Source organism: Gobius niger (genome assembly GCF_951799975.1).
Source record: "Gobius niger genome assembly, chromosome: 22".
NCBI lineage: Eukaryota > Metazoa > Chordata > Actinopteri > Gobiiformes > Gobiidae > Gobius > Gobius niger.
Window position 1 is genome coordinate 20,267,207 of NC_136873.1, and position 27,997 is coordinate 20,295,203.

At 44.2% G+C, this 27,997-nt stretch overlaps 1 protein-coding gene across 3 annotated transcripts in view; it reads left to right on the forward strand.

The window, feature by feature from the left end:
* The window catches only part of dph5 (diphthamide biosynthesis 5), a 68,687-nt gene that overhangs the window by 12,983 nt on the left and 27,707 nt on the right, over window positions 1-27,997 (forward strand). For 2 of the 3 annotated variants that reach the window (XM_079580977.1, XM_079580976.1), the window contains exons 5-6: window positions 5,241-5,280; window positions 7,000-7,103. In XM_079580977.1, coding sequence (XP_079437103.1) covers window positions 5,241-5,280; window positions 7,000-7,103 — 144 coding nt within the window. Of the gene's footprint in view, window positions 1-5,240; window positions 5,281-6,999; window positions 7,104-7,521; window positions 7,783-27,997 lie in introns of those variants that run through there. The other variant, XM_079580975.1, reaches the window with a different exon arrangement.

Here is a 27,997-nt window from a genome sequence, read left to right on the forward strand (position 1 = left end):
TGGAGGTAACCAGGAAGTAGAAACGCCGTCTTTCCCGCGGGTTTTCATTCATAAATATTGACAGATTTGACATCCACGTGTCCTGCTAAGGGGCCCCGTGATGACGCTTTCACCCAAATATGGTGTTTTTCCTCCTACGAGACGCTGGAGCGGAAAAGTGGAAGAACGGGCCGAGCATGCGCACTCGCTACAAAACTTCAGGGCTGGTTTTCTCTGAATGAGAGAAGCCGCACTCGGGCAGAGCCTGAGCCCTTATAGAAGCTCCCACAGACTCCAAACTTTACAGGCTGAGACACAACAAGATTTAGAAGGTTTTTTCAGAGGGATTTTTTAATATCTAATTCCTAGCCTTTTTTTTTTTTTTTTTCGTTGCCCAAAATATTGGGAATTTTGGCAATTTAAAGCTCAAAATGCCTTATTTTTTTGTGAAAACATAAAATGACAGAAAAAGTGCAATACATTTTTTTCTCATATTTATATCTGTGATGTTCAGCAAAAGTTTCAAATTGATATCTCTACATTTATTTATTTTTCCCTATTCACCTGCAGTGTCTCGCCTTAAATTTTAAAAGTTCAGTGCCATCCAGTCCTTACTTCTTTGAGACATTTCCGCAATGTTCCAAAGTGATCAGTTTTTGTGTTGAGAGGCAGATATACTTGGACGTCGTCAGCAAAGCAGTGGAAAGCAACATTATGTTTCTCAAAGATTGATCCCAAAGGCTTCAAATATAATGTAAATGTGTAAATGTAAGTGGGCCTAAAATTGAGCCCTGAGGCACTCCACTTGCATGGTGTGCTTTCTCTGAATAAATAGTACCATGTTTGACAGAAAAATGTCCGTAATACTGAATCCACCTCCACATGCCTCTCGGTGGGTCATTGAAATATCGTGGTCAACTGTGTCAAATCCAAAAGCACAAGCCCAAAGGAAATGCGACTCATGAAAAGTGTCCTCCTTTAGGATGTCATCTTGGTCCCCCCTGCCCCCTCAGTCCTGACCCCGAGGGAGCGCTCAGGCCTCAGCTGCGTGGCTGAAATCCAAATGAACGAGGCGAGCGCGGGACAGTGAAGGCCTCGTTTGTCATGTGGGCATTAGTCTGATTACAGCAATAACTGGGACAATAGGAGCAGGATTCACAGACGACACGTGTTTCTGACCTCGCATTCGTCTTTTATCCACAAACACTCTGGGGTTGAGTCTAAATTAGCTCCAAATAAACAGCTGATGATCTTTTATTGATTCCTCGAGTTAGAAGTGGTTGAAATTTGTCCTAAAACCTCATGAACTTCTCAAAGGCTCACAGAATCAGGGAATCCTTCTGACGATTATTTCAAATGACAAAATCCGATAATTACACACCGGGGAGAACATGCAGACTCCACACAGAAAGGCCCCGTCCACTTGGGAATCAAACGCGGGACCTTCTGGGTGTGAAGCACGAGCGCTAACCACTGTGCTATTACATCGTCATGACAACGGGACGAGGGATTTCCAGAAAATACCATGTTTTTGTGAATGAAGTCAGCAAAATGTGGCAAACCTTTAGTGATTTCACGACAAATCCGAAGACACGAGTTGACAAAAACCCGTAAATAAAACTTTGTTTTTGGTTTATATTTCTAAATTTCACAATAAAACTAAGATGTTAAGGAGGATGCTAGTTAAAAATGTCAACATTGTTTTCACGCAGCGTCTCATCTTTAGTTGGTCTTTAAAACAGTCATTTTCCTGATGTAGTCCTGTTTTTGCTCAGGGTTTTTTGTAGACCTCATTGTTCCCCGTCTTCCCATTGACCCTGAAGGCCTCCCAGTGCTGCGTTTACTGCCTCCTGCTGTGTGTGTTTTTGCAGCGCTCAGACCTCCATCAATCACTGCGTCCCATTCACTCTCACTTTAAACGAGTCTCTATAGACACAGACCTCAGGGACTGGAGACCATAAACCAGGTCCCAGAGCAGCCCCCAGATTGAACCAGGACCAACACCCCAGGACCAACACTAGGACTGAACCAGGACTGAACCAGGACCAACACCCCAGGACCAACACTAGGACTGAACCAGGACTGAACCAGGACCAACACTCCAGGACCAACACTAGGACTGAACCAGCACCAACACCCCAGGACCAACACCCCAGGACCAACACTAGGACGGAACCAGGACCAACACCCCAGGACCAACACTAGGATTGAACCAGGACTGAACCAGGACCAACACTCCAGGACCAACACTAGGACTGAACCAGGACTGAACCAGCACCAACACCCCAGGACCAACACTAGGACTGAACCAGGACCAACACCCCAGGACCAACACCCCAGGACCAACACTAGGACTGAACCAGGACCAACACCCCAGGACCAACACCGCAGGACCAATACCCCAGGACCAACACTAGGACTGAACCAGGACTGAACCAGGACCAACACCCCAGGACCAACACCCCAGGACCAACACTAGGACTGAACCAGGACTGAACCAGGACCAACACCCCAGGACCAACACTAGGACTGAACCAGGACTGAACCAGGACCAACACCCCAGGACCAACACTAGGACTGAACCAGGACTGAACCAGGACCAACACCCCAGGACCAACACCCCAGGACCAACACTAGGACTGAACCAGGACCAACACCCCAGGACCAACACTAGGACTGAACCAGGACTGAACCAGGACCAACACCCCAGGACCAACACTAGGACTGAACCAGGACTGAACCAGGACCAACACCCCAGGACCAACACTAGGACTGAACCAGGACTGAACCAGGACCAACACTAGGACTGAACCGGGACTGAACCAGCACCAACACCCCAGACCAGGACTGAACCAGGACCGGGCTGGTTCACTTAATGACCCCACCCGCATCACCTTCATTTCAATTAAACAATACCGTTGAAAAACCCTCTCAGATATATTTTAAATCATATTTTGTAATATCCTATGTATTTTACTCTGTAAAATGCTAAAATCTCGTCACATCCGTCGCTGACTGTAAATCATAGTGGCTCAGGTGCAAAAACATCTCTATGAGCTTTTAGAAAAATCACTAAAATGAGTCTAATCAGATTAATGGACGAGTGTCAAAGGGACAAAGCAGGTCAGATCTACACTGGAAAATGGCTGCAGTGTCTTTGACAAAAATGAATTCTTGGGAGTTGTGCTGATTCTGAGCATGTTTGGACCGTCTCACTGCCAAAGGAGCGAGTGATGTGACGTCCATGACCGAGCCGCTCTTTCACGGTTTTACCCAGAAGTCCCTCAAACAAACCCAAGAATCAGAGAGCACAGCAGGGTGGGAGCACTTCACTGTTTTAAACTGTGGTAACTGTGGTAATCAAACTGTTTTCTTGTAGTTATTTGTGAAAGAAAAACCCGACCAAATAAACCCGTCTAAATATAGCGTGAACCAGGAAGTCAGAGGCTGTATTAGCACAGTGATAGGATAGCTAACTGAACCCTGGTGTTTTTCTCTCCTAGCGAGCCGGAGAAATAACCAGTTTCCCACGCTTATTCATTCACAAATGCTGACATGTTGGATTATGCTGTATTATGCTTATGATTATGCTTATCCAAATATGGTCATTTCCTTTGAAGGAGACAGCAGTGGCTAAAAAGGCAAATATATACACGCAAATGCGTTCTTGTAGCAAAACTTTAGGGACATTTTCCTTTAGTCGCTCCTACAGACTCCACACTTTACAGGTTTATATGTTTTAAGATTTTTAAATGTCCACTCCAGAAAATAAGGCCACATCTTTAAAGATTTTATTCAAAAACTAAACACGATCCAAAATCCCCTCTGAACAAGTCTTGGTAAATCATTTGTAAACAAAATAAAGCCTGGCCGGAAGTAGTTTCATTACTTATATGAAAATGTTAGTAAGTTTTAAAAAAAATGGATTGCGTTACTGACCACCCTAGGTCCAATCAGGAGGACAGGGCTTGGTTTTCACTTTTGAAATCTGTCTCTTTCTCTCTCCTCATTTTGCAACATTACTGACGATGACTTTAAAGGAACAGGCCACCGTTTCTCCATCCTGAGATATGTTCTTGCCTGAGCTTAGACGAGTTGATGTGTACCTGTCTGGTCTATGTGCATGCGCTCAGTCACGCAAAAAGACCAAAGATGTTGTTAGCATTTAGCCTCTGCTCCTCTCTCCGCGCAGACTATAGGAGTGAAGCCTTACAATATAGCACCCCTTTTTATCTGCTTAGAAAATCCACATGTTTATTTTTGTGTAACTATCCTTGGATCTTGGAACTTTTCACCTAACTGTATTTAAACAGGGAAAACTTGGAAGTGCTTTTTCGCTTCTAACTTCACTCCGTTTGAGAGAGAGGCTAAATGCTACCAACATCTGTGGTGTTTTGCGCGTAAAGACCAGACAGGTACCATCAACTCGCCTAAGCTCAGGTAAGAACATGTCTCAGTATGGAAGAACGGTGGCCTGTTCCTTTTAAATGAGAGAAAACGTGTAATTTTTCCTTCATGTCAGGAATCTACAGGAAAAATTTCAAATGTTAATGTCTAAATGTATTTAATGTTCATCCATTTCTCTTGTCTTAATAAAATGCAGAAACCTTAAAGGAATAGGCCACCGTTTTTCCATACTGAGATATGTTCTTACCTAAGCTTAGACGAGTTCTTTAGGACCTGTCTGATCTTCAGTCACGTAAACACAGCGCAGACGGCGTTAGCATTTAGCCTCTCCCTCTCTCCTCTATAGCTCCAAAACAGGTCAAGATAGAAGCTACCAAGCTCTTCCACGTTTTCCCTATTTAAATATGGTTACGTGAAGTGTTCCACTACAAAGTATAATTACACACAATTAAACAATGTGGATTTTCTAAGCGGATAAAAGGGGAACTATATTGTAAGGCGTAATAATACCAGGAGTAGTTTGGCATCCGCGCAGTAAAGTGAAGATATTACTGCGCGGATTTCGAACTACTCCTGGTATTATTACTTCACGTCACCATAAATGCTAGAGAGAGCTAAATGCTAACCTCGGCGAGAGGCTAAATGCTAACGCCGTCTGCGCTGTGTTTACATGACTGAAGGCACTGAGGAAGATCAGACAGGTCCTAAAGAACTCGTCAAAGCTAAGGTAAGAACATATCTCAGTATGTAAAAACGGTGGCCTATTCTTTTAAACCAGTTCAAGCTCCTAAACCAGGACAAACTAAAGACCTTAAAAGGATCCACATTTCTCTGACCTTTGTTTTCTGTGACAGACATAAAGGTGAAGGAGCAGTCCATCGAGAACATGATGAGGTGAGGCTTGTTTTATTTTTTTAGCTGTTTTTTGGTGGCGGTGATGTCACGATGATGTCACCGCAGTGATTGGGAGCGCGCTCAGTGAGGTTTTGAGGTGAGCCGCACTTAAACAGGAGCAGACTGCACTGGAACACCACACGCTGTAAGGTTTGTGTCCAGCCCAGATCAACATGAGGCGTTCTTATTCCTGCCTGGGCTGAATGATGAGGCAGGATTAACAGGCTCAGGCTGATCGGAAACGTGACGTGTTTGTGTTACAGTAAATCCAAACTACGGCTCGATGAATTCCTAATGACTAAAAGCTTGGTTTGTTTCCTTTGCGGAGATGGAAGCATTTTAAGAGTCACGCTTATGGCGAGACGCAGCAGGTGAAGAGAGAAAAAAAATAGAGACATATGTTATGGGGACACAAGACAAACACTGGGAAAAGAATCATCATTTGAAGGAAGAAATAACATAACTGTACTTGAGATTAAATCTGAAGTTTGAGTAGGTTTGGTCTGATCTTAGATGAAATAAAACCTTGTCCACATTCTCCTCTTTTACCATTGGTGATACATGTTTCCCTACCATTTTGTCACAATGACCTACCTTAAATTCTCTAATACTGGCCTGTATTCCATTAGAGGCCGGGTCTCTGACAGAGGCCGGGTCTCTGACAGAGGCCGGGTCTCTGACAGAGGCCGGGTTCGCGGCTGGCGGAGGCAAATTAAAGCCGGTCTCTAAAACAGGCCGGGGCTTTTATTAGAAACTATAACAGTAGAAATATTCCCCATGTTAGGAATTTGTCTCATACTGGTGTAAATGAAAACTCACGTGCAGGAAGTAACAAACGGGAACCCGGGCCGATGGGGGACACTGCGGAGGAGCTGATCCCAGCGTAACTTTGACACAGATTTAGCCACTTTTCAAACCTCCTGTGACGATATTTGGAAACAGGGCAAACAACAAATGTCGTGTGACCCTCCAGGGTTTTAATAAAGTCTCCATCACGTCTTCAAAGCACGTCCAGCTGCTCCGTGTGCAGGTCAGTCCCACGCCTCAAAATAACTCCTCCCATCAGCACGAGCGTCTCGTCTTCTCTCGGGTCAGTCTCATGATCGATCACAAACACAAACGCTCCGTCTAAACTTGCCTTTACACAAGATAACAACAAATAATCCGGTCCGCGGTAAAAACGAAACAGAAACCTGCAGTGACATTGATGTCAAAGCTCCGCTAACAGCAACGAAACACTTCCTGTTGTCCCGACAAAATAAAAGGCGTCAATGTTCCAGCCGCTGGGAGAGGGTTTGAAATTTTAATTAATAAATGAACCTAATATTTTAGGTGCAAATGGACACGAATCTCGTTTTTCTTCATTTTCCTGGTCGTCCGTTTTGCTCAAATAGAAATAAAGGCCTGTCTCTAATTGTGGCCTGGTTCCAATAAAGGCCTGGTCCTAGATGCCCTTGAGTAAATAAAGGCCCCGGCCTATATTAGAGCATTTATGGTATATTTTCAGCTACAAAATCAAAATAATTAATCGAGACAGCTATTTCAGAAAAACATTTTTACACAGCTTAATGTCAAACCCGAGTAAGGGATAAAGTATCTGACATATTTGACAAATAAACCAAAACATTTTCATAGTTAGATGTTCCACCCACAGGGGGCGCTACCCTCCTCAGTGACGTGGACGTTTCTCCTGTTTATTATTATTGTCTTGTGTTTCAGGGGGAAGAAGATCTTTGAGCCTCCGCGGTTCATGACGGTGTCGCAGGCGGCCGATCAGCTGCTGCAGATCATCCAGAGAAGAAGAGACGAGGGGGAGGAGCTAGGTATGACAGTGGTGTTCTAACCTGAGAGGGCGTGACTAGGGCTGTTGACAAAAACTGGGGAAGAAAAAAACACCTTGCATCTTTTTTTGTTCCCACCCATCTTTTCCCAATTATTTCTACCAAAAAAAAGATTAAATCAAAATCTTTACAAATATTTTCTTCCTTTTCCCCTTTTTTATCCCAATGTTTTCCCCATATATATATATATATATATTTTTTTTTTATTTCCTAATTTCTTGACTTTTACTTTTTCTCGCAGTTATTAGAGGATGAGGGTATGACAGTGATGAGGGTATGACAGTGATGTTCTCTCAGGTATGACAGTGATGAGGGTATGACAGTGATGTTCTCTCAGGTATGACAGTGATGAGGGTATGACAGTGATGTTCTCTCAGGTATGACAGTGATGTTCTCTCAGGTATGACGGAGGAGACGGTGTGTGTGGGCGTGGCCAGGCTTGGCTCTGATGACCAGATGATTTGCGCGGCTCCTCTGCGTGAGCTGGCGTCATGTGACCTGGGCGAGCCGCTCCATTCGTTGGTGGTCACGGGGAGGCTCCACCCTCTGGAGCTGGACATGCTGAAGATGAACGCTCAGGAGGGGGCGCTAGAGGGCGTGAAGATGCTGGACAGCTCCACATTTACCTCATGAAACCAGCAGCACTTAAATGGACTATTCCTTTTTCAATAAATTAAGAGAATACTCAATGTTTTTTCTTCATAGTTTTTGTTTATTAGAGAAACAGAAACACAAAAACAGTACTCTGCAGCATTTAAAAAAGTTTAAAGCAACAACATTGGGAATAAAAGGACCGTCTTAAATGAGACAAATGACTTAAAATCACTTGAATTAAGGTTTTTTATGTTGAATTTGAGTCGGTTTGAACTAATCTAAGATGAGATAAAAATGCTAATGCAAACAGAAATCCCACTTGAAACAAATTAACTTTTATATTTTAAAAATATTTATTTTTCACTTAAAAGGATACAAAATAATTTGAATTAAGAGAAATTGTACTTGTTCCATTAAAATGGTCATTCTTTTTCCAGTGAAGAGTCTTCATAGCTTTGGTTTGAAGAGGATTACCGGTTTATCAATTCTTTATATTGCATGGAATTCAGCTCCCACGGCGGCTCGCGGGCCACATATAGGCCTCATAGAGAACATGTTTCCAATAAATTAATAATAATAAGCCCTAACTTAACTGTAGCTTCATTAATAGAAACGGCTTCTACTTATATTGCACTTTACAAGCCTGTGTCACAAGTTCCTCAAAGTACTACATAGTAGTCATTATTCATTCACTCCACACTCCATGGTGGTAAGCTGTTATTGAAGCCACAGCCGCCCTCGGGCAGACCACGTGGCTATATAATGTGTTGTTCATATGCTGAGCTCTTATTATGTCAGTGCCCTCTGCTGGACACGTGTGGAACTCTTTCCTTTTCTTTAAAAATTCATAACTTCAGGAAGACGTCACGTGGGGAAACTGTGCATATAGTCCATTAGAATATCGTGAAAAAGTTCATTTATCTCTGTAACACACCTTAAAATGTGAAACTAATATATGATACAGGCTCAAAGCATGCAAAGTGACACATGTCAAGCCTTGTTATGATTTTGCTGATTGTGGCTCACAGCTCGTAAAAAACACAAATTCAAAATCTCATAAGATTAGAACATTGTGAAAAAGGACGATATAATCGGCTCAAAGCTGATGAATCCAAAACACCTGCAAAGGGTCCCTGAGACTTGAAATGGTCTCTCAGTCTGGTTCAGACTGCTGACCTGACAGCTGTGCAGAAAACCATCATTGACCAAAGCCTCAAAAGGTCAGAGCAAAAGAAGTTGTTCTCAAAGTGCTGGTTCAGAGCACATTCATAGAGAGTTAAGTGGAAGGAAAAAGTGTGGAAGGACAAGCCGCAGGGACATACCAAATTCTGCCTGTGAGATAAACCAACGCAATAAAAATACTAGGTCGGGCCTATTCAATATGCGTCCCGGGGCCAAACTATAAAAGCTGACCCTCGTCTCAGTTTCCGTAAAACTATATATAGCCTATATTTCGGCATTATCCGCGCCACATTCCGTTGGACGGACTGACTGCATCGTGTTTTGGGGGTTTTGCTCGGGTTATTCTCTTCGCGGTCCGCGGCAGATGCAGCGACTTTAAGGCAAGAGGACCTCAGTTCAGTTGTTTGTAAAGTGGACGATGAAGCTGATGGTGCGTGAGTTTTGGAAAACTACTCACACGTGTTCAACCGCTCAACACGCTAAACCTCGCTAAACCTCGCTAAATAACTAACACAGGAATCATTCATCTGGCAGGCACATTCTCCCCTGACTTCAAAGAGTAGTACATGATATAATTACTTAAACCATACCAAAGATTTGAGTGTATTTTTGAAAACGTGTAAATTGGATGAATCCCTCAAGCTCACAGGCAGCTTCTTCCACAGTTTTTAGCAGCAGACTTGTTCTAGGTCGATTTATCACCACGTCCTCACTGTGAGCACGCCGTGTGGAATAAGAGCGTGTCTGCTTCACATATTTAATGTTTACAAATAGTGCGATCGGTTTGCCAGTCAAAATTATTTTCTTTAGACATAATAATAAATTATAATGTAATTTATTTTGGAGCAATGGCCAGTTTAAAGGAATAGGCCACCGTTTTTACATACTAAGATATGCTCTTACCTCACTTTAGACGTGTTAATATATCCCCGTCTGGTCTTTGTCCGTGCGCTCACACATACGCAGCCTCTCCCACATGTCACATAGCTCCAAAAAAGCTCACGATAGAAGCTACCAAGCTCTTCCACGTGTTCCCTATTTAAATAAAGTTACGTGAAGTGTTTTCATAAAGGTTATTGACGGAAGTGAGCGGGGAAGTCTTTAGGAGTTACTGCGCGGACGTTTTACTCCTCGTATCATTACGCCTCACAATATAGTACCCCTTTTTATCTGCTTATAAAATCGACATGTTACATTTCTGGGTAAATATACTTCGCATGAAATCACTTCACGTAACTTTATTTAAATAGGGAACTCGTGGAAGAGCTTGGTAGCTTCTATCGTGAGCTTTTTTGGAGCTATATGACATGTGGGAGAGGCTGCGTATGTGCTCCGTTTGTGTGACAGAGCGCACGGACAAAGACCAGACGGGGATATATTAACACGTCTAAAGTGAGGTAAGAGCATATCTCAGTATGTAAAAACGGTGGCCTATTCCTTTAAGGTAGAATCTTCTGGACACTGGTGGAGTCTGGACACCTGACTCCAGGTGGGCGGAGCCTGGAGCCTTGCTATGTTAATTTTATTTGCAGCGGACCATAAAACAGAGCAATATTCCAGATGTGAGAACACAAAAGACTGAACTACTAGTTTTTTAATAGCTAAAGTTTAACTTTAGCTATTAAGTAAGGGATAATGTATAGAACGCTGGTCATTATCGGGAAAATAAGCACCGACAGGGCGAACCGGACCCCGACGCGAAGCGGAGGGGTCTTGTTTCGCCCTGAAGGTACTTATTTTCCCGATAATGACCAGCGTTCTATACATTATCCCGCTTATTATACGGCCATTTGCCAACTGAACACACACAACATAAACTTCGTACGCTTTTATGAAGGCCGAAAGGTTTATTTAATGACATCCGCGACAAATAGTTCCAAAAGTTTGCGCGTTGCGCTGCAGCGTTTGGCTAGGCTAGAAGCAGCAAGGCTAGCAGCTAGCCTAGCTGCTTAGTTGAAGGCGCAGTTGGAGGAATGGTGGTGAATCTTTGGGTAAATTGAAAGTCAGACTCACGCTAACTTCACGAGCAATTCCCCCAACTTCTCTCGCAGTGACGGGACAGATAGTGTCGCTACTACGTACGCGCGGAGTGATATGAAAGCACGAACTCCGTTGCCATGGGCAGCGGTCATTATTTTTTTCAGAGGTCCTTTATCAGAAAATAATGACCGGTAGAACGTTGGGAAATCCCATTCAAATCAACGGAGCTTCTACTTACGTTGTGAAGAGCCGTATAATAAAAAACGTTAAAAGTTATATAATATATGAGCACCTTCTGACCACAGCTCTACCTATTTTACTGATCACATGATCCACGTGAGGCGACCATGGCAGATGGTGATCCACTGTGACTCCCAGAAGTTTCATCTATAGCACTTGTTCCAACGTGGAGCTCTCAGTTCTCAGTATTAGCAGAGTATTACTATTTAGTTTGCGTTTACTCCCAATAAGCTACATCTAGTTTTGGAGACATTTAGAATCAGGTTGTTTTTTGTCTGGACTGAACAGCGGCTCAGGTGTTTGGTCAGCCCTTATTTATGTCTCTGGTCAGCCCAGCTGAGAGGAGCACTGGCTGAGCAGGAGGTAGTCCTGTTGTGTGAGATGTTGTTTTGAGGTTCAGTTGGTCCTCACATGAACTCACTCATTCTGTATTAGGCCTTAGTCCTGATATGACATGTTTTTGCCCTGGCTTAATCCTGGTTTAGCTCTGAGTAGTCCTAGTTCATTATGTTAGACCCAATATTATGTTTATATCCAATTCTATTCTATTCAAGCTGTGATGATAATGACATTTTTATTCATTTATCCCAAAAATATGAATATGTTTGGTGGTGGGAGGCTCACCCCTGACCGGCCCAGTGGCCAATGACAAACCACAAATCTCCCCCAGTGAAAAAAGTAATGCAAGAGCCCTGCTGTGCAGCACCTCTGACTGTGAAAGAGGATTTTCTCAAATGAACATAATAATAAGTCATGTTTCAGCACTCGTGTTCATTCTTTGGTCAGGCCTCCTTTGAATAAGTGGATCCTGACAAATATGTCAAGAAATGGGTTTCTCTTAGACGTAGGACTGCAGACCACATGCCTGCCCAGAGTTGTATTACTAGATACAGACGGCAATGCACACAGCAGATTGTCCAGTAGAAGTGAAACACCGACACAGGTTTTAATGCTTTTGAAAATGTGACTTATTTAGAAGGATAACATTGGTTGCATAATTATCATTTTACTTTAGTTAACAGCCATTTTAATAAAGAAATGTTTTGTAGAAAGTTACTTTTATTTGAATTTTGAAGCTGCTGACAGGACAGGACATAGTGTCCGAATGTCCACCCTGTCCCTGACCCCTCATTGAGACTGTATAGTCACTGATTCTGTTTGTGTTTCGGACAAGAAGCCACTATTTTCTCCTCGCTGAGTGACGTCACACGTGGCTGCAGAAACTTTAAAAAAAAATCCGAATTAATTTATTATTACAATTGTTTATTTTATGAAGGTTGACAGTCTAGGCACTTTTACAGACATTTTATTTGACATTTAAAATTAAAACTATCATCACCAAAAAACGTTAGAAAGGCGTGCAGAAAGTAGGTCAGCACGCCAGCAGAATGAGTGACTATGTCTACGTAAAGATGGCCAAACTCCGGAAATAATGTATTCCTGCGATAAAGACCGACCAAACTCAAGGTCAGTGTTAACATTAGCAACTTTTCATCGTCATCGTCTCTATTCAAGTGGTTTATTGGTGAGGAGTACGTCGTATTGTTTAGTTCAAAGACCTGTCTCTGTTCTCCTCTGACTCTCGCAGTGCATTGTGGTCTATATTGACCTGTGTAGTGACCACCGCTGCTCACTACTTTTCAGAATGCATTGTGGGAAATTCGGACGCCCCTACAGAATGGCCTGACCACTGTATAAGGAGCAGTGTGGACATTCGGACACAGCCAAAGATTCAGGTAAAGCAGTCATTTCCCATTGACTTCACATGGTCGGCACGGCAACAGTTTGAGATTATTTGCCTTCATCTATGTCACTACTGTCGGTGTCCAATAAGGAAGTGAATCTATAAACATCAGAAAACCTAAAGAAAGCTGAGTACAATCTTTAGCAAAACCTTAAATATAAGTGTGTTCTAACTGTTTTAGTAGAAATTGTGTTTAATGTGTCATATGCTGTAGCCTTAGAGCAGAACATGACCATATATGGGCAATTCCAGAGATTCTATTGGCACCAGCCCTCCACCTGAACAAAACCTATTTTGACCATTTAAAGATATAAGTACGGAATGCACCTCGTAACCAAGCAACAGTGGGCCGTGTTCTGTTGACATGTAGAGTTCTATCAGGACAGACCCTCATTAGCATATGGACCTTCTTCCAAGGCACATTCACCCAGGATCACTCAAACCGTTCGCAAAGGCACTTTTGACCAGACCGAGAGTTTGACAATTCACTCTGTTTCTTACGAACAAACTTCTGTTCAAATAGGAACTATGGAGAAAATCTTTGACGCACTCTTTGAGGCCAAGCGTGGCCTACGACAGGAGAGAGAGGTCAACTTAGCAGAATCTCTCCAGGACAGAGAGATGCAATGGGCAGAGGAGAGGCGTGTCTTACATGAGAGGGAGATACAGTCAGTACAGACCCTCCAGGACAGAGAGATGCAATGGGCAGAGGAGAGGCGTGTCCTACAAGAAAGGGAGATGCAGTCGGCACAGACCCTCCAGGACAGAGAGATGCAATGGACAGAGGAGAGGCGTGTCCTACAAGAGAGGGAGATGCAGTCAACACAGACCCTCCAGGAGAGAGAGATGCAATGGGCAGAGGAGAAGCGTGTCCTACAAGAGAGAGAGATGCAATGGGCAGAGGAGAAGCGTGTCCTACAAGAGAGAGAGATGCAGTCAGTACAGACCCTCCAGGACAGAGCGATGCAATGGGCAGAAGAGAAACGTGTCCTACAAGAGAGGGAGATGGAGTCGACACAGAAATTTGAAGAGCAGAAAAAAGCCACTCACGAGAAGCAACTAGAGTTTGCCAGAGCTGCTGAGGAGTGGAGCTCCAGGGAGCAGCTCTTGTTGCAACTGCTGAAAAAGAAGAAAAGTACTGAGCTTTTATTCAATATTGACGAAAGCTCCAGTGGTTTAATCCCTGAGCCTAAAATCACACGGGTGATCGGGGAGGACCAGATAGAGGTGACACAGATTGAACTGGGTATGCCTGCAGAAAGTGTCCAGTCTGGCGACAACTTCTACCACTGTATTGTGACGGTCCAGGTGGAGAATTCCTCTCAAGAGGGTCTGAATGATCCTTCTGAGACCGTGGGGAATATAAAAGAACCACAGCCGCCCCTTGAAGAACAGTCTACACCTCCCAACAGTAACAAAACAAAGAATATGATAACAGAGCAGGAAAAGCCAGCGGCTGAAGTAACAGATGTGGTCCAGGATACACAGGAGCATCCAGTAGAGAATCAGGACACAAATAATGACGTTCAAGTTAAGGTTGACAGCACGGCACTTCTCCAGATTGAGGACATGGTCATCTCCAGTGCCACAGCAGTGGACAGTGCTTCAGAGACTCAAGCAGACGTCCCCCATGTACAAGACACTACCACTGAGGGCCAAGGTGTTTTAATCATTGAGGATGTGATAAATGAGGTTCAGGTTCACAGGGAAGCTACAGAAACCAGTTTAGCGGAGCCCAAGGGAAAAATACCAGAACCAAAGAGAAAAAGGAGAAAAAGGCAGGCAAACAAGCAAGCCGGTGCCGTAACAGATACAAATGAGTGTCTAACAGAGAACCAAGACATGGCGAAAAACACTCAAGTTGAGGAGGAACACACTGCGATGCTCCAGACTGAAGACCAGATTGACTGCAGCGTCACAGAGTCCCAAGCAGACACAGCAGAGGATGAAGGTGGCATCACTGAAGTCCAAGGTGCTTTAGACATGGAGGCCCAAAGTACGGCGACTCCCCCCGAGACACCAGGAACTAATGTTCAGGAGAATGAGGTCCAGTCTTCGTGGGAGGCTACAGAGCACAGTTCATCAGAGCCCAGAACAAAAACAGAGGCTGAAGTTGAGGCGACCAACACTGCGCTGGTCCAGACTGAAAATCAGAGTGACAGCAGTACAGTACCAGCAGACAGTCCTTCAGATGCTCAAGCAGAAACTCCTGAGGTTCAAGACACCATAATTCAAGGTCAGGATGTTTTAAAAACGGAGGAAAATGGAAGAGAGATGCCTCCAGAGCCACTGGCAGCTTCACTGACTGAACCACAGGCCATTCCTGAAGCACCATCGGCTGCCGAGAGCGATTGTGCAATGGACAAGCTAACATCAAAGGTAGTGGAAACGCCTACTGACCCTTCTGAGGTAGAGAGGCAAGAGGTCAGTGAAGCTGCCCTGACTGAAACGTCCAGCGCCAACACAGGGAAGAGAAAAGGGAGAAAAAATCGGGCACTGAAGCAAGCTGCCGAAGTGCCTGATGAACAGGAGTTTTCAGCAGAGTTCCTGAGCGTTAGTATTGACACTCACGTGATGGAGGATAACACTGCACTGCTCCAGTCTGACGGCCAGGCTGACTATAGCAACACAGCAACCGCAGAGTCCCAAACAGAAGCTCCAAAAGATGAAGACGTCATCGCCGAAGACCAGAGGACAGCGATTCTTCCAGAAACACCAGCAGCTTCACCGACTGTGGTCGATAAAACAGAACCAGCTTCAGAGTCCCAAACAGAAGCTCCAAAACCTGAAGACACCATTGATGAGGACCAAGGACCAAGGTATGAGGACCCCAATACGGAGTCGTTATGGGACATTCCAGAGCACAGTTCACCAGAGCCTTTAGAAATAACAGTGGCTGAGGTGGCTTACGCTGCACATGTTCAGATTGACGAGCAAGATGCAGTATCGGAGTCCCATGAAGTACCTATAGTACAAGACAGTATCACTGAGGGGCAATGTGCTTTAAACATGAAGGATGTGACGAATGAGGTTCAGGACTGTAATGAGGCTTCAGGGGAGTCCACAGAATCCAGTGCAGCCAAGCCCAAGAAAACAACGGAGGATGAAACTCCCTGCCCCTGCAAAGGAAAGAAAAAGAGGAGAAGAAAGCCGGCAAACAAGGAAGCTGTGGATAATGTGGATAACACAGCTAAAGGGGCTGGATTTGAGGAGGATCACAGTGTAATACTCCAGTCTGATGTTCAGGGTGAGTCCCAAACAGAAGCTCCAAAAGACGCCACTGATGAGGAACAAGATGTTATAAACATGGAGGACCAGACTGCAGAGATCCTTCCCGAGACACCTACCAATAGCACGAAAAACAAGAAAAAGAAGCGACAAAACAAGCAGGGAGACGTTAAAGCGGTCGATGTTGACTTCAGAAGTGCTGAAGACGAACTGTCCAATGATCCAAAATCATCCAGGCCCAGGAATGATTATGACAACAGCGTCCCAGCAGAGGAGAAAGTGGCAACAAAGACCAACAACAAAGCTCAGAGACAGGCGAACAAACAACACACCAAAGCTGAGAAGAGGAGAGGCAAGAGACAGGGCAATTTTGAGTTTGCCCAGGAATCAGACGACGATGATTTTACCGACCAGAGCACCAACAAGAAGGGAAGGAGAAAAAAGCATTAAGGTGGAAAGGGAGTTTCTTAAAGGATCTGTATCCTGCTATTTTAGCCATCCCAAAGTAAAGTATAGGCATTTATATGATATATTGTACCCCTACCACTATGGAGTACTATTTTTTGTGAGAAATAAGTATTTTCTGGGGGGTATTTTGCAAACCCGGAAGACAAGACGCTTCGATTCAGTAACTCCGCCCCCTCTGTCTGAGCGGATCTGCCCATGCATTATTAGCAGTAAAAGAAATATAAATATCACAGTAATAAGTGAAGTTACTTCACGATGCAGTTATAAGGAGTTGACATCTGCAACACAGCTTCATAAATGGCTAACACACACGCTAACACACAGGCTAACACACACACGCTAACACACAGGCTAACACACACACGCTAACACACACGCTAACACACACACTAACACAAATGCTAACACACACGCTAACACACAAGCTAACACACACGCTAACACACAAGCTAACACACATGCTAACACACACGCTAACACACATGCTAACACACCCACACTAACACACACGCTAACACACATGCTAACACACACACGCTAACACACACACGCTAACACACATGCTAACACACATGCTAACACACACGCTAACACACATGCTAACACACAAGCTAACACACATGCTAACACACACACACTAACACACATGCTAACACACATGCTAACACACACACGCTAACACACACACACGCTAACACACACACGCTAACACACATGCTAACACACACGCTAACACACACAAGCTAACACACAAGCTAACACACATGCTAACACACACGCTAACACACATGCTAACACACATGCTAACACACTCTAACACACACGCTAACACACATGCTAACACACGCTAACACACATGCTAACACACGCTTACACACATACGCTAACACACAAAAGCTAACACACAAACTAACACTCAAGCTTGTGTGTGTGTTAGCTTGTGTGTGTTAGCGTGTGTGTGTTAGCGTGTGTATTAGCTTGTGTGTTAGCGTGTGTGTGTGTGTGTTAGCGTGTGTGTTAGCATGTGTGTTAGCTTGTGTGTTAGCGTGTGTGTGTTAGCGTGTGTGTTAGCATGTGTGCTAGCTTGTGTGTTAGCGTGTGTGTGTTAGCATGTGTGTTAGCTTGTGTGTTAGCTTGTGTGTTAGCGTGTGTGTTAGCTTGTGTGTTAGCGTATGTGTGTTAGCGTGTGTTAGCATGTGTGTTAGCATGTGTGTTAGAGTGTGTTAGCATGTGTGTTAGCTTGTGTGTTAGCGTGTGTGTGTTAGCATGTGTGTTAGCTTTTTTTTAAAGCTGTTTTATAAATTAAAATCAGGCTGTAAGGCATTACATTACAGAAGTTGTGCTCTTCCTGTTTGACACTATGACGTAAAAAATGTCAGAGTGTCACAACTCAGTGGTTTTCCAGCAGAGGGCGGAGCAGCTGCTCAGAGAGCAGGATTCAGGAGGATTACTGAATGAAGCTAAAAACACTCTGGGGCTGTTTTTGATAAGGAAATAGCAAAACAACACGGCTAAAAGCTCCAAAAGTCGATTTTGCATGATATAGGCCCTTTAAGGCAACACACTTAAAGCACCTTGCCTTCTCTTATCTTTCACCACTTGTGATGAGCCTCCTTCAGTTTAAAAATAAATAAAGTTATTAGTATCATATTAGAATATTGTTGGATTATTCATTGTGTAATTGAAAATGTCTGTCTCTTTCTTGTTGAGCCATCATCTGTACCTGGTAGGTTAAAGTTTCGCCTCTTGCCCAAGAAGCTTTGACTAATGATCAAACATGGATGAGAGCGTCCACAAAACGTTTACTACAAAGTACAGATGACAGCTTAAGAACATTTATCTGCAATGGAAAACTTCTTTTTAAGTGTATTTTGTTATGTTGAATGCTATTTTTGTAAGTAATAACTGGAGTAATAACTGTTAGCATCAGTGATGTGCACAGACATTAAAGGGCAGGTCCACAGAAGAGCAGCACCATTTGAAGCTGTTGAGCATTAGTCGTAGGCCAAATATTTATAGAAAAATAAAATAAATATATATATATAAGGGCACTTAAAGTGATACTGTGCAAGTTTGCAAAGTGAGGAGAGATAGAGTGAAATGAACAGAAAATTCCTCACCTCTTTAACCCTAACCCTTCTTGGTTTGCAAAATGCAGAGCGCAGGGAAAGCTCGTCTCATTGGTCAGCGCAGGAGGACACTAGACTCTGATTAGTGACCGAGATCTGGGAAGGAAAGACTTTACCAAAAATTGCATATTATTACTTACTTTACATCGAAATTCAAGACCAGGTGGTTGATTTTGCACATTTTCTAACACTTTAAAGGGCACAAGGTAGAGGGGCAGGTGCTTCAGGTCAGGCCGCCTTCACTCTGCCCCATCCTGTCAGACCTCAGGAAGGGCCTGGTCGGTGCTGGGATGGGAGACCGTTTGGGAACAGCAGGAAGCCTGGGTGAATGTAGTGTGTGAGTGGTTGGTGGTGGTCGGAGGGGCTGATGGTGCAGATTGGCAGCCTCACTTCCGTCAGTCTACCCCAGGGCAGCTGTGGCTACAATAGTAACTTACCATCACCAAATATGGAGTGAATGAAAAATGTACAAGGGGTTTGGTGGAGGGGTTTGAGCACCTGAATGATCCTGGAGCTCTGTTGTCGGGGGCTTCGTGCCCCTGTAGGGTCTCCCAGGGCAAACAGGTCCTATAGGTGACGGGTCAGACAGAGAGCGGTTCAGAAGCCCCTTATGAGAGACCGACAGGCCCGGTGAGAACCATGAGGCCGTCCTTCTGTGGACCCACCACCTGCAGGAGGAGCCACAGGGGCTGGAGCAGCTCCAACTACTGCCCCCACGACCCAGCAACGGACAAGTGGACGAAAATTGATGGAGTCAAAGGCTCAGGTTCACATGTTTTTAGCCCCTTCTTTTCATTCTTATCGACTTCTATTTTGAGTCGATCAAAAGATTTTAGTCACAGTTTTAATTTACTTTTAGTCTCATTTTCGTCGGCAGAATTGCACAGCCTCTGTCCCTCTGAACTTGGACCTGTGATCGTGAGTGCAGTTTGTGGGACAGGTTTCTGGTTCCCATGCCCCTCCCCCTCTCTCAGGTATGACAGTGATGTTCTCTCAGGTATGACAGTGATGTTCTCTCAGGTATGACAGTGATGTTCTCTCAGGTATGACAGTGATGTTCTCTCAGGTATGACAGTGATGTTCTCTCAGGTATGACAGTGATGTTCTCTCAGGTATGACAGTGATGTTCTCTCAGGTATGACAGTGATGTTCTCTCAGGTGTGACAGTGATGTTCTCTCAGGTATGACAGTGATGTTCTCTCAGGTGTGACAGTGATGTTCTCTCAGGTATGACAGTGATGTTCTCTCAGGTATGACAGTGATGTTCTCTCAGGTATGACAGTGATGTTCTCTCAGGTATGACAGTGATGTTCTCTCAGGTATGACAGTGATGTTCTCTCAGGTATGACAGTGATGTTCTCTCAGGTGTGACAGTGATGTTCTCTCAGGTGTGACAGTGATGAGGGTATGACAGTGATGTTGTATGACAGTGATGTTCTCTCAGGTGTGACAGTGATGTTCTCTCAGGTATGACAGTGATGTTCTCTCAGGTATGACAGTGATGTTCTCTCAGGTGTGACAGTGATGTTCTCTCAGGTATGACAGTGATGTTCTCTCAGGTATGACAGTGATGTTCTCTCAGGTATGACAGTGATGTTCTCTCAGGTATGACAGTGATGAGGGTATGACAGTGATGTTCTCTCAGGTATGACAGTGATGTTCTCTCAGGTATGACAGTGATGTTCTCTCAGGTATGACAGTGATGTTCTCTCAGGTATGACAGTGATGTTCTCTCAGGTATGACAGTGATGTTCTCTCAGGTATGACAGCGATGTTCTCTCAGGTATGACAGTGATGTTCTCTCAGGTATGACAGTGATGTTCTCTCAGGTATGACAGTGATGAGGGTATGACAGTGATGTTCTCTCAGGTATGACAGTGATGTTCTCTCAGGTATGACAGTGATGTTCTCTCAGGTGTGACAGTGATGTTCTCTCAGGTATGACAGTGATGTTCTCTCAGGTATGACAGTGATGTTCTCTCAGGTATGACAGTGATGTTCTCTCAGGTATGACAGTGATGTTCTCTCAGGTATGACAGTGATGTTCTCTCAGGTATGACAGTGATGTTCTCTCAGGTATGACAGTGATGTTCTCTCAGGTATGACAGTGATGTTCTCTCAGGTATGACAGTGATGTTCTCTCAGGTATGACAGTGATGTTCTCTCAGGTGTGACAGTGATGTTCTCTCAGGTGTGACAGTGATGTTCTCTCAGGTATGACAGCGATGTTCTCTCAGGTATGACAGTGATGTTCTCTCAGGTATGACAGTGATGTTCTCTCAGGTATGACAGTGATGTTCTCTCAGGTATGACAGTGATGTTCTCTCAGGTATGACAGTGATGTTCTCTCAGGTATGACAGTGATGTTCTCTCAGGTATGACAGTGATGTTCTCTCAGGTGTGACAGTGATGAGGGTATGACAGTGATGTTCTCTCAGGTATGACAGTGATGTTCTCTCAGGTGTGACAGTGATGTTCTCTCAGGTATGACAGTGATGTTCTCTCAGGTGTGACAGTGATGTTCTCTCAGGTATGACAGTGATGTTCTCTCAGGTGTGACAGTGATGTTCTCTCAGGTATGACAGTGATGTTCTCTCAGGTGTGACAGTGATGTTCTCTCAGGTATGACAGTGATGTTCTCTCAGGTGTGACAGTGATGTTCTCTCAGGTATGACAGTGATGTTCTCTCAGGTATGACAGTGATGTTCCCTCAGGTATGACAGTGATGTTCTCTCAGGTATGACAGTGATGAGGGTGTGACAGTGATGTTCTCTCAGGTATGACAGTGATGTTCTCTCAGGTATGACAGTGATGTTCTCTCAGGTATGACAGTGATGTTCTCTCAGGTATGACAGTGATGTTCCCTCAGGTATGACAGTGATGTTCCCTCAGGTATGACAGTGATGTTCTCTCAGGTGTGACAGTGATGTTCTCTCAGGTATGACAGTGATGTTCTCTCAGGTGTGACAGTGATGTTCTCTCAGGTATGACAGTGATGTTCTCTCAGGTGTGACAGTGATGTTCTCTCAGGTGTGACAGTGATGAGGGTATGACAGTGATGTTCTCTCAGGTGTGACAGTGATGAGGGTATGACAGTGATGTTCTCTCAGGTATGACAGTGATGTTCTCTCAGGTATGACAGTGATGTTCTCTCAGGTATGACAGTGATGTTCTCTCAGGTGTGACAGTGATGTTCTCTCAGGTGTGACAGTGATGTTCTCTCAGGTATGACAGTGATGTTCTCTCAGGTATGACAGTGATGTTCTCTCAGGTATGACAGTGATGTTCTCTCAGGTATGACAGTGATGTTCTCTCAGGTATGACAGTGATGTTCTCTCAGGTATGACAGTGATGTTCTCTCAGGTGTGACAGTGATGTTCTCTCAGGTATGACAGTGATGTTCTCTCAGGTATGACAGTGATGTTCTCTCAGGTATGACAGTGATGTTCTCTCAGGTATGGCAGTGATGTTCTCTCAGGTGTGACAGTGATGTTCTCTCAGGTATGACAGTGATGTTCTCTCAGGTATGACAGTGATGTTCTCTCAGGTATGACAGTGATGTTCTCTCAGGTATGACAGTGATGAGGGTATGACAGTGATGTTCTCTCAGGTGTGACAGTGATGAGGGTATGACAGTGATGTTCTCTCAGGTATGACAGTGATGTTTTCTCAGGTATGACAGTGATGAGGGTATGACAGTGATGTTCTCTCAGGTATGACAGTGATGTTCTCTCAGGTATGACAGTGATGTTCTCTCAGGTATGACAGTGATGTTCTCTCAGGTATGACAGTGATGTTCTCTCAGGTATGACAGTGATGTTCTCTCAGGTATGACAGTGATGTTCTCTCAGGTATGACAGTGATGTTCTCTCAGGTATGACAGTGATGTTCTCTCAGGTATGACAGTGATGAGGGTATGACAGTGATGTTCTCTCAGGTGTGACAGTGATGAGGGTATGACAGTGATGTTCTCTCAGGTATGACGGAGGAGACGGTGTGTGTGGGCGTGGCCAGGCTTGGCTCTGATGACCAGATGATTTGCGCGGCTCCTCTGCGTGAGCTGGCGTCATGTGACCTGGGCGAGCCGCTCCATTCGTTGGTGGTCACCGGGAGGCTCCACCCTCTGGAGCTGGACATGCTGAAGATGAACGCTCAGGAGGGGGCGCTAGAGGGCGTGAAGATGCTGGACAGCTCCACCTTTACCTCATGAAACCAGCAGGACTGAAATGGACTATTCCTTTTTCAATAAATTAAGAGAATACTCAATGTTTTTTCTTCATAGTTTTGTTTATTAGAGAAACAGAAACACAAAAACAGTACTCTGCAGCATTTAAAAAAGTTTAAAGCAACAACATTGGGAATAAAAGGACCGTCTTAAATGAGACAAATGACTTAAAATCACTTGAATTAAGGTTTTTTTATGTTGAATTTGAGTCGGTTTGAACTGATCTAAGATGAGATAAAAATGCTAATGCAAACAGAAATCCCACTTGAAACAAATTAACTTTTATATTTTAAAAATATTTATTTTTCACTTAAAAGGATACAAAATAATTTGAATTAAGAGAAATTGTACTTGTTCCATTAAAATGGTCATTCTTTTTCCAGTGAAGAGTCTTCATAGCTTTGGTTTGAAGAGGATTACCGGTTTATCAATTCTTTATATTGCATGTAATTCAGCTCCCACGGCGGGTCGCGGGCCACATATAGGCCTCATAGAGAACATGTTTCCAATAAATTAATAATAATAAGCCCTAACTTAACTGTAGCTTCATTAATAGAAACGGCTTCTACTTATATTGCACTTTACAAGCCTGTGTCACAAGTTCCTCAAAGTACTACATAGTAGTCATTATTCATTCACTCCACACTCCATGGTGGTAAGCTGTTATTGAAGCCACAGCCGCCCTCGGGCAGACCACGTGGCTATATAATGTGTAGTTCATATGCTGAGCTCTTACTAATAAAACTAATATATGATGCAGGCTCAAAGCATGCAAAGTGACACATGTCAAGCCTTGTTATGATTTTGCTGATTGTGGCTCACAGCTCGTAAAAAACACAAATTCAAAATCTCATAAGATTAGAACATTGTGAAAAAGGACGATATAATCGGCTCAAAGCTGATGAATCCAAAACATCTGCAAAGGGTCCCTGAGACTTGAAATGGTCTCAGTCTGGTTCAGACTGCTGACCTGACAGTTGTGCAGAAAACCATCATTGACCAAAGCCTCAAAAGGTCAGAGCAAAAGAAGTTGTTCTCAAAGTGCTGGATCAGAGCACATTCATAGAAAGTTAAGTGGAAGGAAAAAGTGTGGAAGGACAAGCCGCAGGGACATACCAAATTCTGCCTGTGAGATAAACCAATGCAATAAAAATACTAGGTCGGGCCTATTCAATATGCGTCCCGGGGCCAAACTATAAAAGCTGACCCTCGTCTCAGTTTCCGTAAAACTATATATAGCCTATATTTTGGCATTATCCGCGCCACATTCTGTTGGACGGACTGACTGCATCGTGTTTTGGGGGTTTTGCTCGGGTTATTCTCTTCGCGGTCCGCGGCAGATGCAGCGACTTTAAGGCAAGAGGACCTCAGTTCAGTTGTGGATGTTTGTAAAGTGGACGATGAAGCTGATGGTGCGTGAGTTTTGGAAAACTACTCACTTGTGTTCAACCGCTCAACACGCTAAACCTCGCTAAATAACTAACACAGGAATCATTCATCTGGCAGGCGCATTCTCCCCTGACTTCAAAGAGTAATACATGATATAATTACTTAAACCATACCAAAGATTTGAGTGTATTTTTGAAAACGTGTAAATTGTTTTTAGCAGCAGACTTGTTCTAGGTCGATTTATCACCACGTCCTCACTGTGAGCACGCCGTGTGGAATAAGAGTGCGTCTGCTTCACATATTTAATGTTTACAAATAGTGCGATCGGTTTGCCAGTTAAAATTATTTTCTTTAGACATAATAATAAATTATAATGTAATTTATTTTGGAGCAATGGCCAGTTTAAGGTAGAATCTTCTGGACACTGGTGGAGTGTGGACACCTGATCACCAGGCGGGCGGAGCCTGGAGCCTTGCTATGTTAGTTTTATTTGCAGCGGACCATAAAACGGAGCAATATTCCAGATGTGAGAACACAAAAGACTGAACTACTAGTTTTTTAATAGTTAAAGTTATGTAATATATGAGCACCTTCTGACCACAGCTGTAGCTCTACCTATTTTACTGATCACATGATCCACGTGAGGCGACCATGGCAGATGGTGATCCACTGTGACTCCCAGAAGTTTCATCTATAGCACTTGTTCCAACGTGGAGCTCTCAGTTCTCAGTATTAGCAGAGTATTATTATTTAGTTTGTGTTTACTCCCAATAAGCTACATCTAGTTTTGGAGACATTTAGAATCAGGTTGTTTTTTGTCTGGACTGAACAGCGGCTCAGGTGTTTGGTCAGCCCTTATTTATGTCTGGTCAGCCCAGCTGAGAGGAGCACTGGCTGAGCAGGAGGTAGTCCTGTTGTGTGAGATGTTGTTTTGAGGTTCAGTTGGTCCTCACATGAACTCACTCATTCTGTATTAGGCCTTAGTCCTGATATTACATGTTTTTGCCCTGGCTTAATCCTGGTTTAGCTCTGAGTAGTCCTAGTTTATTATGTTAGACCCAATATTATGTTTAGACCCAATTCTATTCTATTCAAGCTGTGATGATAATGACATTTTTATTCATTTATCCCAAAAATATGAATATGTTTGGTGGTGGGAGGCTCACCCCTGACCGGCCCAGTGGCCAATGACAAACCACAAATCTCCCCCAGTGAAAAAAGTAATGCAAGAGTCCTGCTGTGCAGCACCTCTGACTGTGAAAGAGGATTTTCTCAAATGAACATAATAATAAGTCATGTTTCAGCACTCGTGTTCATCTCTTTGGTCAGGCCTCCTTTGAATAAGTGGATCAAATATGTCAAGAAATGGGTTTCTCTTAGACGTAGGACTGCAGACCACATGCCTGCCCAGAGTTGTATTATTAGATACAGACGGCAATGCGACATACAACATCTTTTAGCTGTTTTCTGGCAGACCATAAACATACACTGCTCACAAAAACTTAGGGCACACTCAAAAAACACATCCTAGATGTGTAGAGAACAAAATAACATAAGAATGATAAATGGAAATCAAATTCTCAGCCCCTGGAGGTCTGGATCCAAAATTATAGTCAAAATCAAAGTGACAAATCAGGTCACTGGTTGATCCAAATTCTGTAGAAATTCCTCCAAACGAGTCTGTATCATCCTCAGTCGTGTGTGTGGCCTCCACGTGCCTGAATGCACTCCCTACAACGCCTGGGCATGCTCCTGATGAGACCACGGATGTCCTCCTGAGGGATCTCCTCCCAGACCTGGATTAGAGCATCAGTCAGCTCCTGGACAGGCTGTGGTGCCACGTGGCGTTGATGGATGGACCGAGACATGATGTCCCAGATGTGCTCTATTGGATTTAAGTCTGGGGAACGGGCAGGCCAGTCCAGAACATCAATACCTTCATCATGCAGGACCTGCTGACACACTCTTGCCACATGTGGCCTGGCATTATCAGGCATCAGAAGGAACCAGGGCCCACAGCACCAGCATATGGTCTTACAATAGGTCTGAGGATCTCATCCCGGTCCCCAATGCCAGTCAGGGAACCTCTGGCTCGCACATGGAGGGCTGTGCGGCCCTCCAATGAAATGCCTCCCCAGACCATCACTGACCCACCACCAAACCGGTCATGCTGGATGATGTTGCAGCAGCAGAACGTTCTGGCGTCTCCAGACTCTGTCACGTCTGTCACATGTGCTCAGGGTGAACCTGCTCTCATCCGTGAAGAGCACAGGGCACCATTGGCCGATCTGCCAATCGCTGTGTTCTCGGGCAAATGCCAATCGTGCTGCACGGTGTTGGGCAGTAAGCACCAGCCCAACGCCCTCATACCCCCCTCATACCCCCCCCCTCATACCCCCCTCATACCCCCTCATACCACCCTCATACCCCCCTCAAACCCCCCTCATACCCCCCTCATACCGCCCTCATACCCCCCTCATACCCCCCTCATACCCCCCTCATACCACCCTCATACCACCCTCATACCACCCTCATACCCCCCTCATACCACCCTCATGGAGTCGGTTTCTGACCGTTTGAGGACCAACCTCTGGAGGTCATTTTGTAGGGCTCGGGCAGTGCTTCTCCTGTTGCACAAATGAGCAGATAGCGGTCCTGCTGCTGGGTTGTTGACCTCGGTCGGCCCCCCCCAGGTCTCCTGGTGTACTGGCCTGTCTCCTGGTATCTCCTCCATGCTCTGGACACTGCGCTGGGAGACACAGCAAACCTTCTTGCCACAGCACAAATGGACGCGCCATTTTGGATGAGCATCACTCCCTGAGCAGCTTCTGTGGGTTGTAGATGCTCCTCATGATACCTCTAGTGGTGAGAACACTGGACAAATGCAAAAGTGTTCCAAAAATACGGTTCAAAGGATGAAGACAGGGAAATGGTCTGTGGTTCCTCTTTTGGAGTGATCTTGCTAATTGCCTCTCATTACCACCTAATTAATTTCCACAACACCAAGTGAAACTGATTCACAATAAGCGTGGCTTCCTAACTGGACAGTCTGATATCCCAGAAATGTGACTGACTTGGAGTTACATTGTTTTTTTTGAGTGTGCCCTAAGTTTTTGTGAGCAGTGTATTCCTCACAAGCAAATAAAGTCAAGTCAAAATTGGATCCTTATGGGTGTTTTTCACAGCAGATTGTCGTAGAAGTGAAAAACCGACACAGGTTTTCATGCTTCTGAAAATATGACTTATTTAGAAGGATAACATTGGTTGCATAATTAGCATTATACTTTAGTTAACAGCCATTTTAATAAAGAAATGTTTTGTAGAAAGTTATTTTTATTTGAATTTTGAAGCTGCTGACAGGACAGGACATAGTGCCCGAATGTCCACCCTGTCCCTGACCCCTCATTGAGACTGTATAGTCACTGATTCTGTTTGTGTTTCAGACAAGAAGCAACACTATTTTCTCCTCGCTGAGTGACGTCACACGTGGCTGCAGAAACTTTAAAAAAAAATCTGAATTAATTTATTATTACAATTGTTTATTTTATGAAGGTTGACAGTCTAGGCACTTTTACAGACATTTTATTTGACATTTAAAATTAAAACTATCATCACCAAAAAAAACACATCACCCCAGTGTTAGAAAGGCGTGCAGAAAGTAGGTCAGCACGCCAGCAGAATGAGTGACTACGTCTAC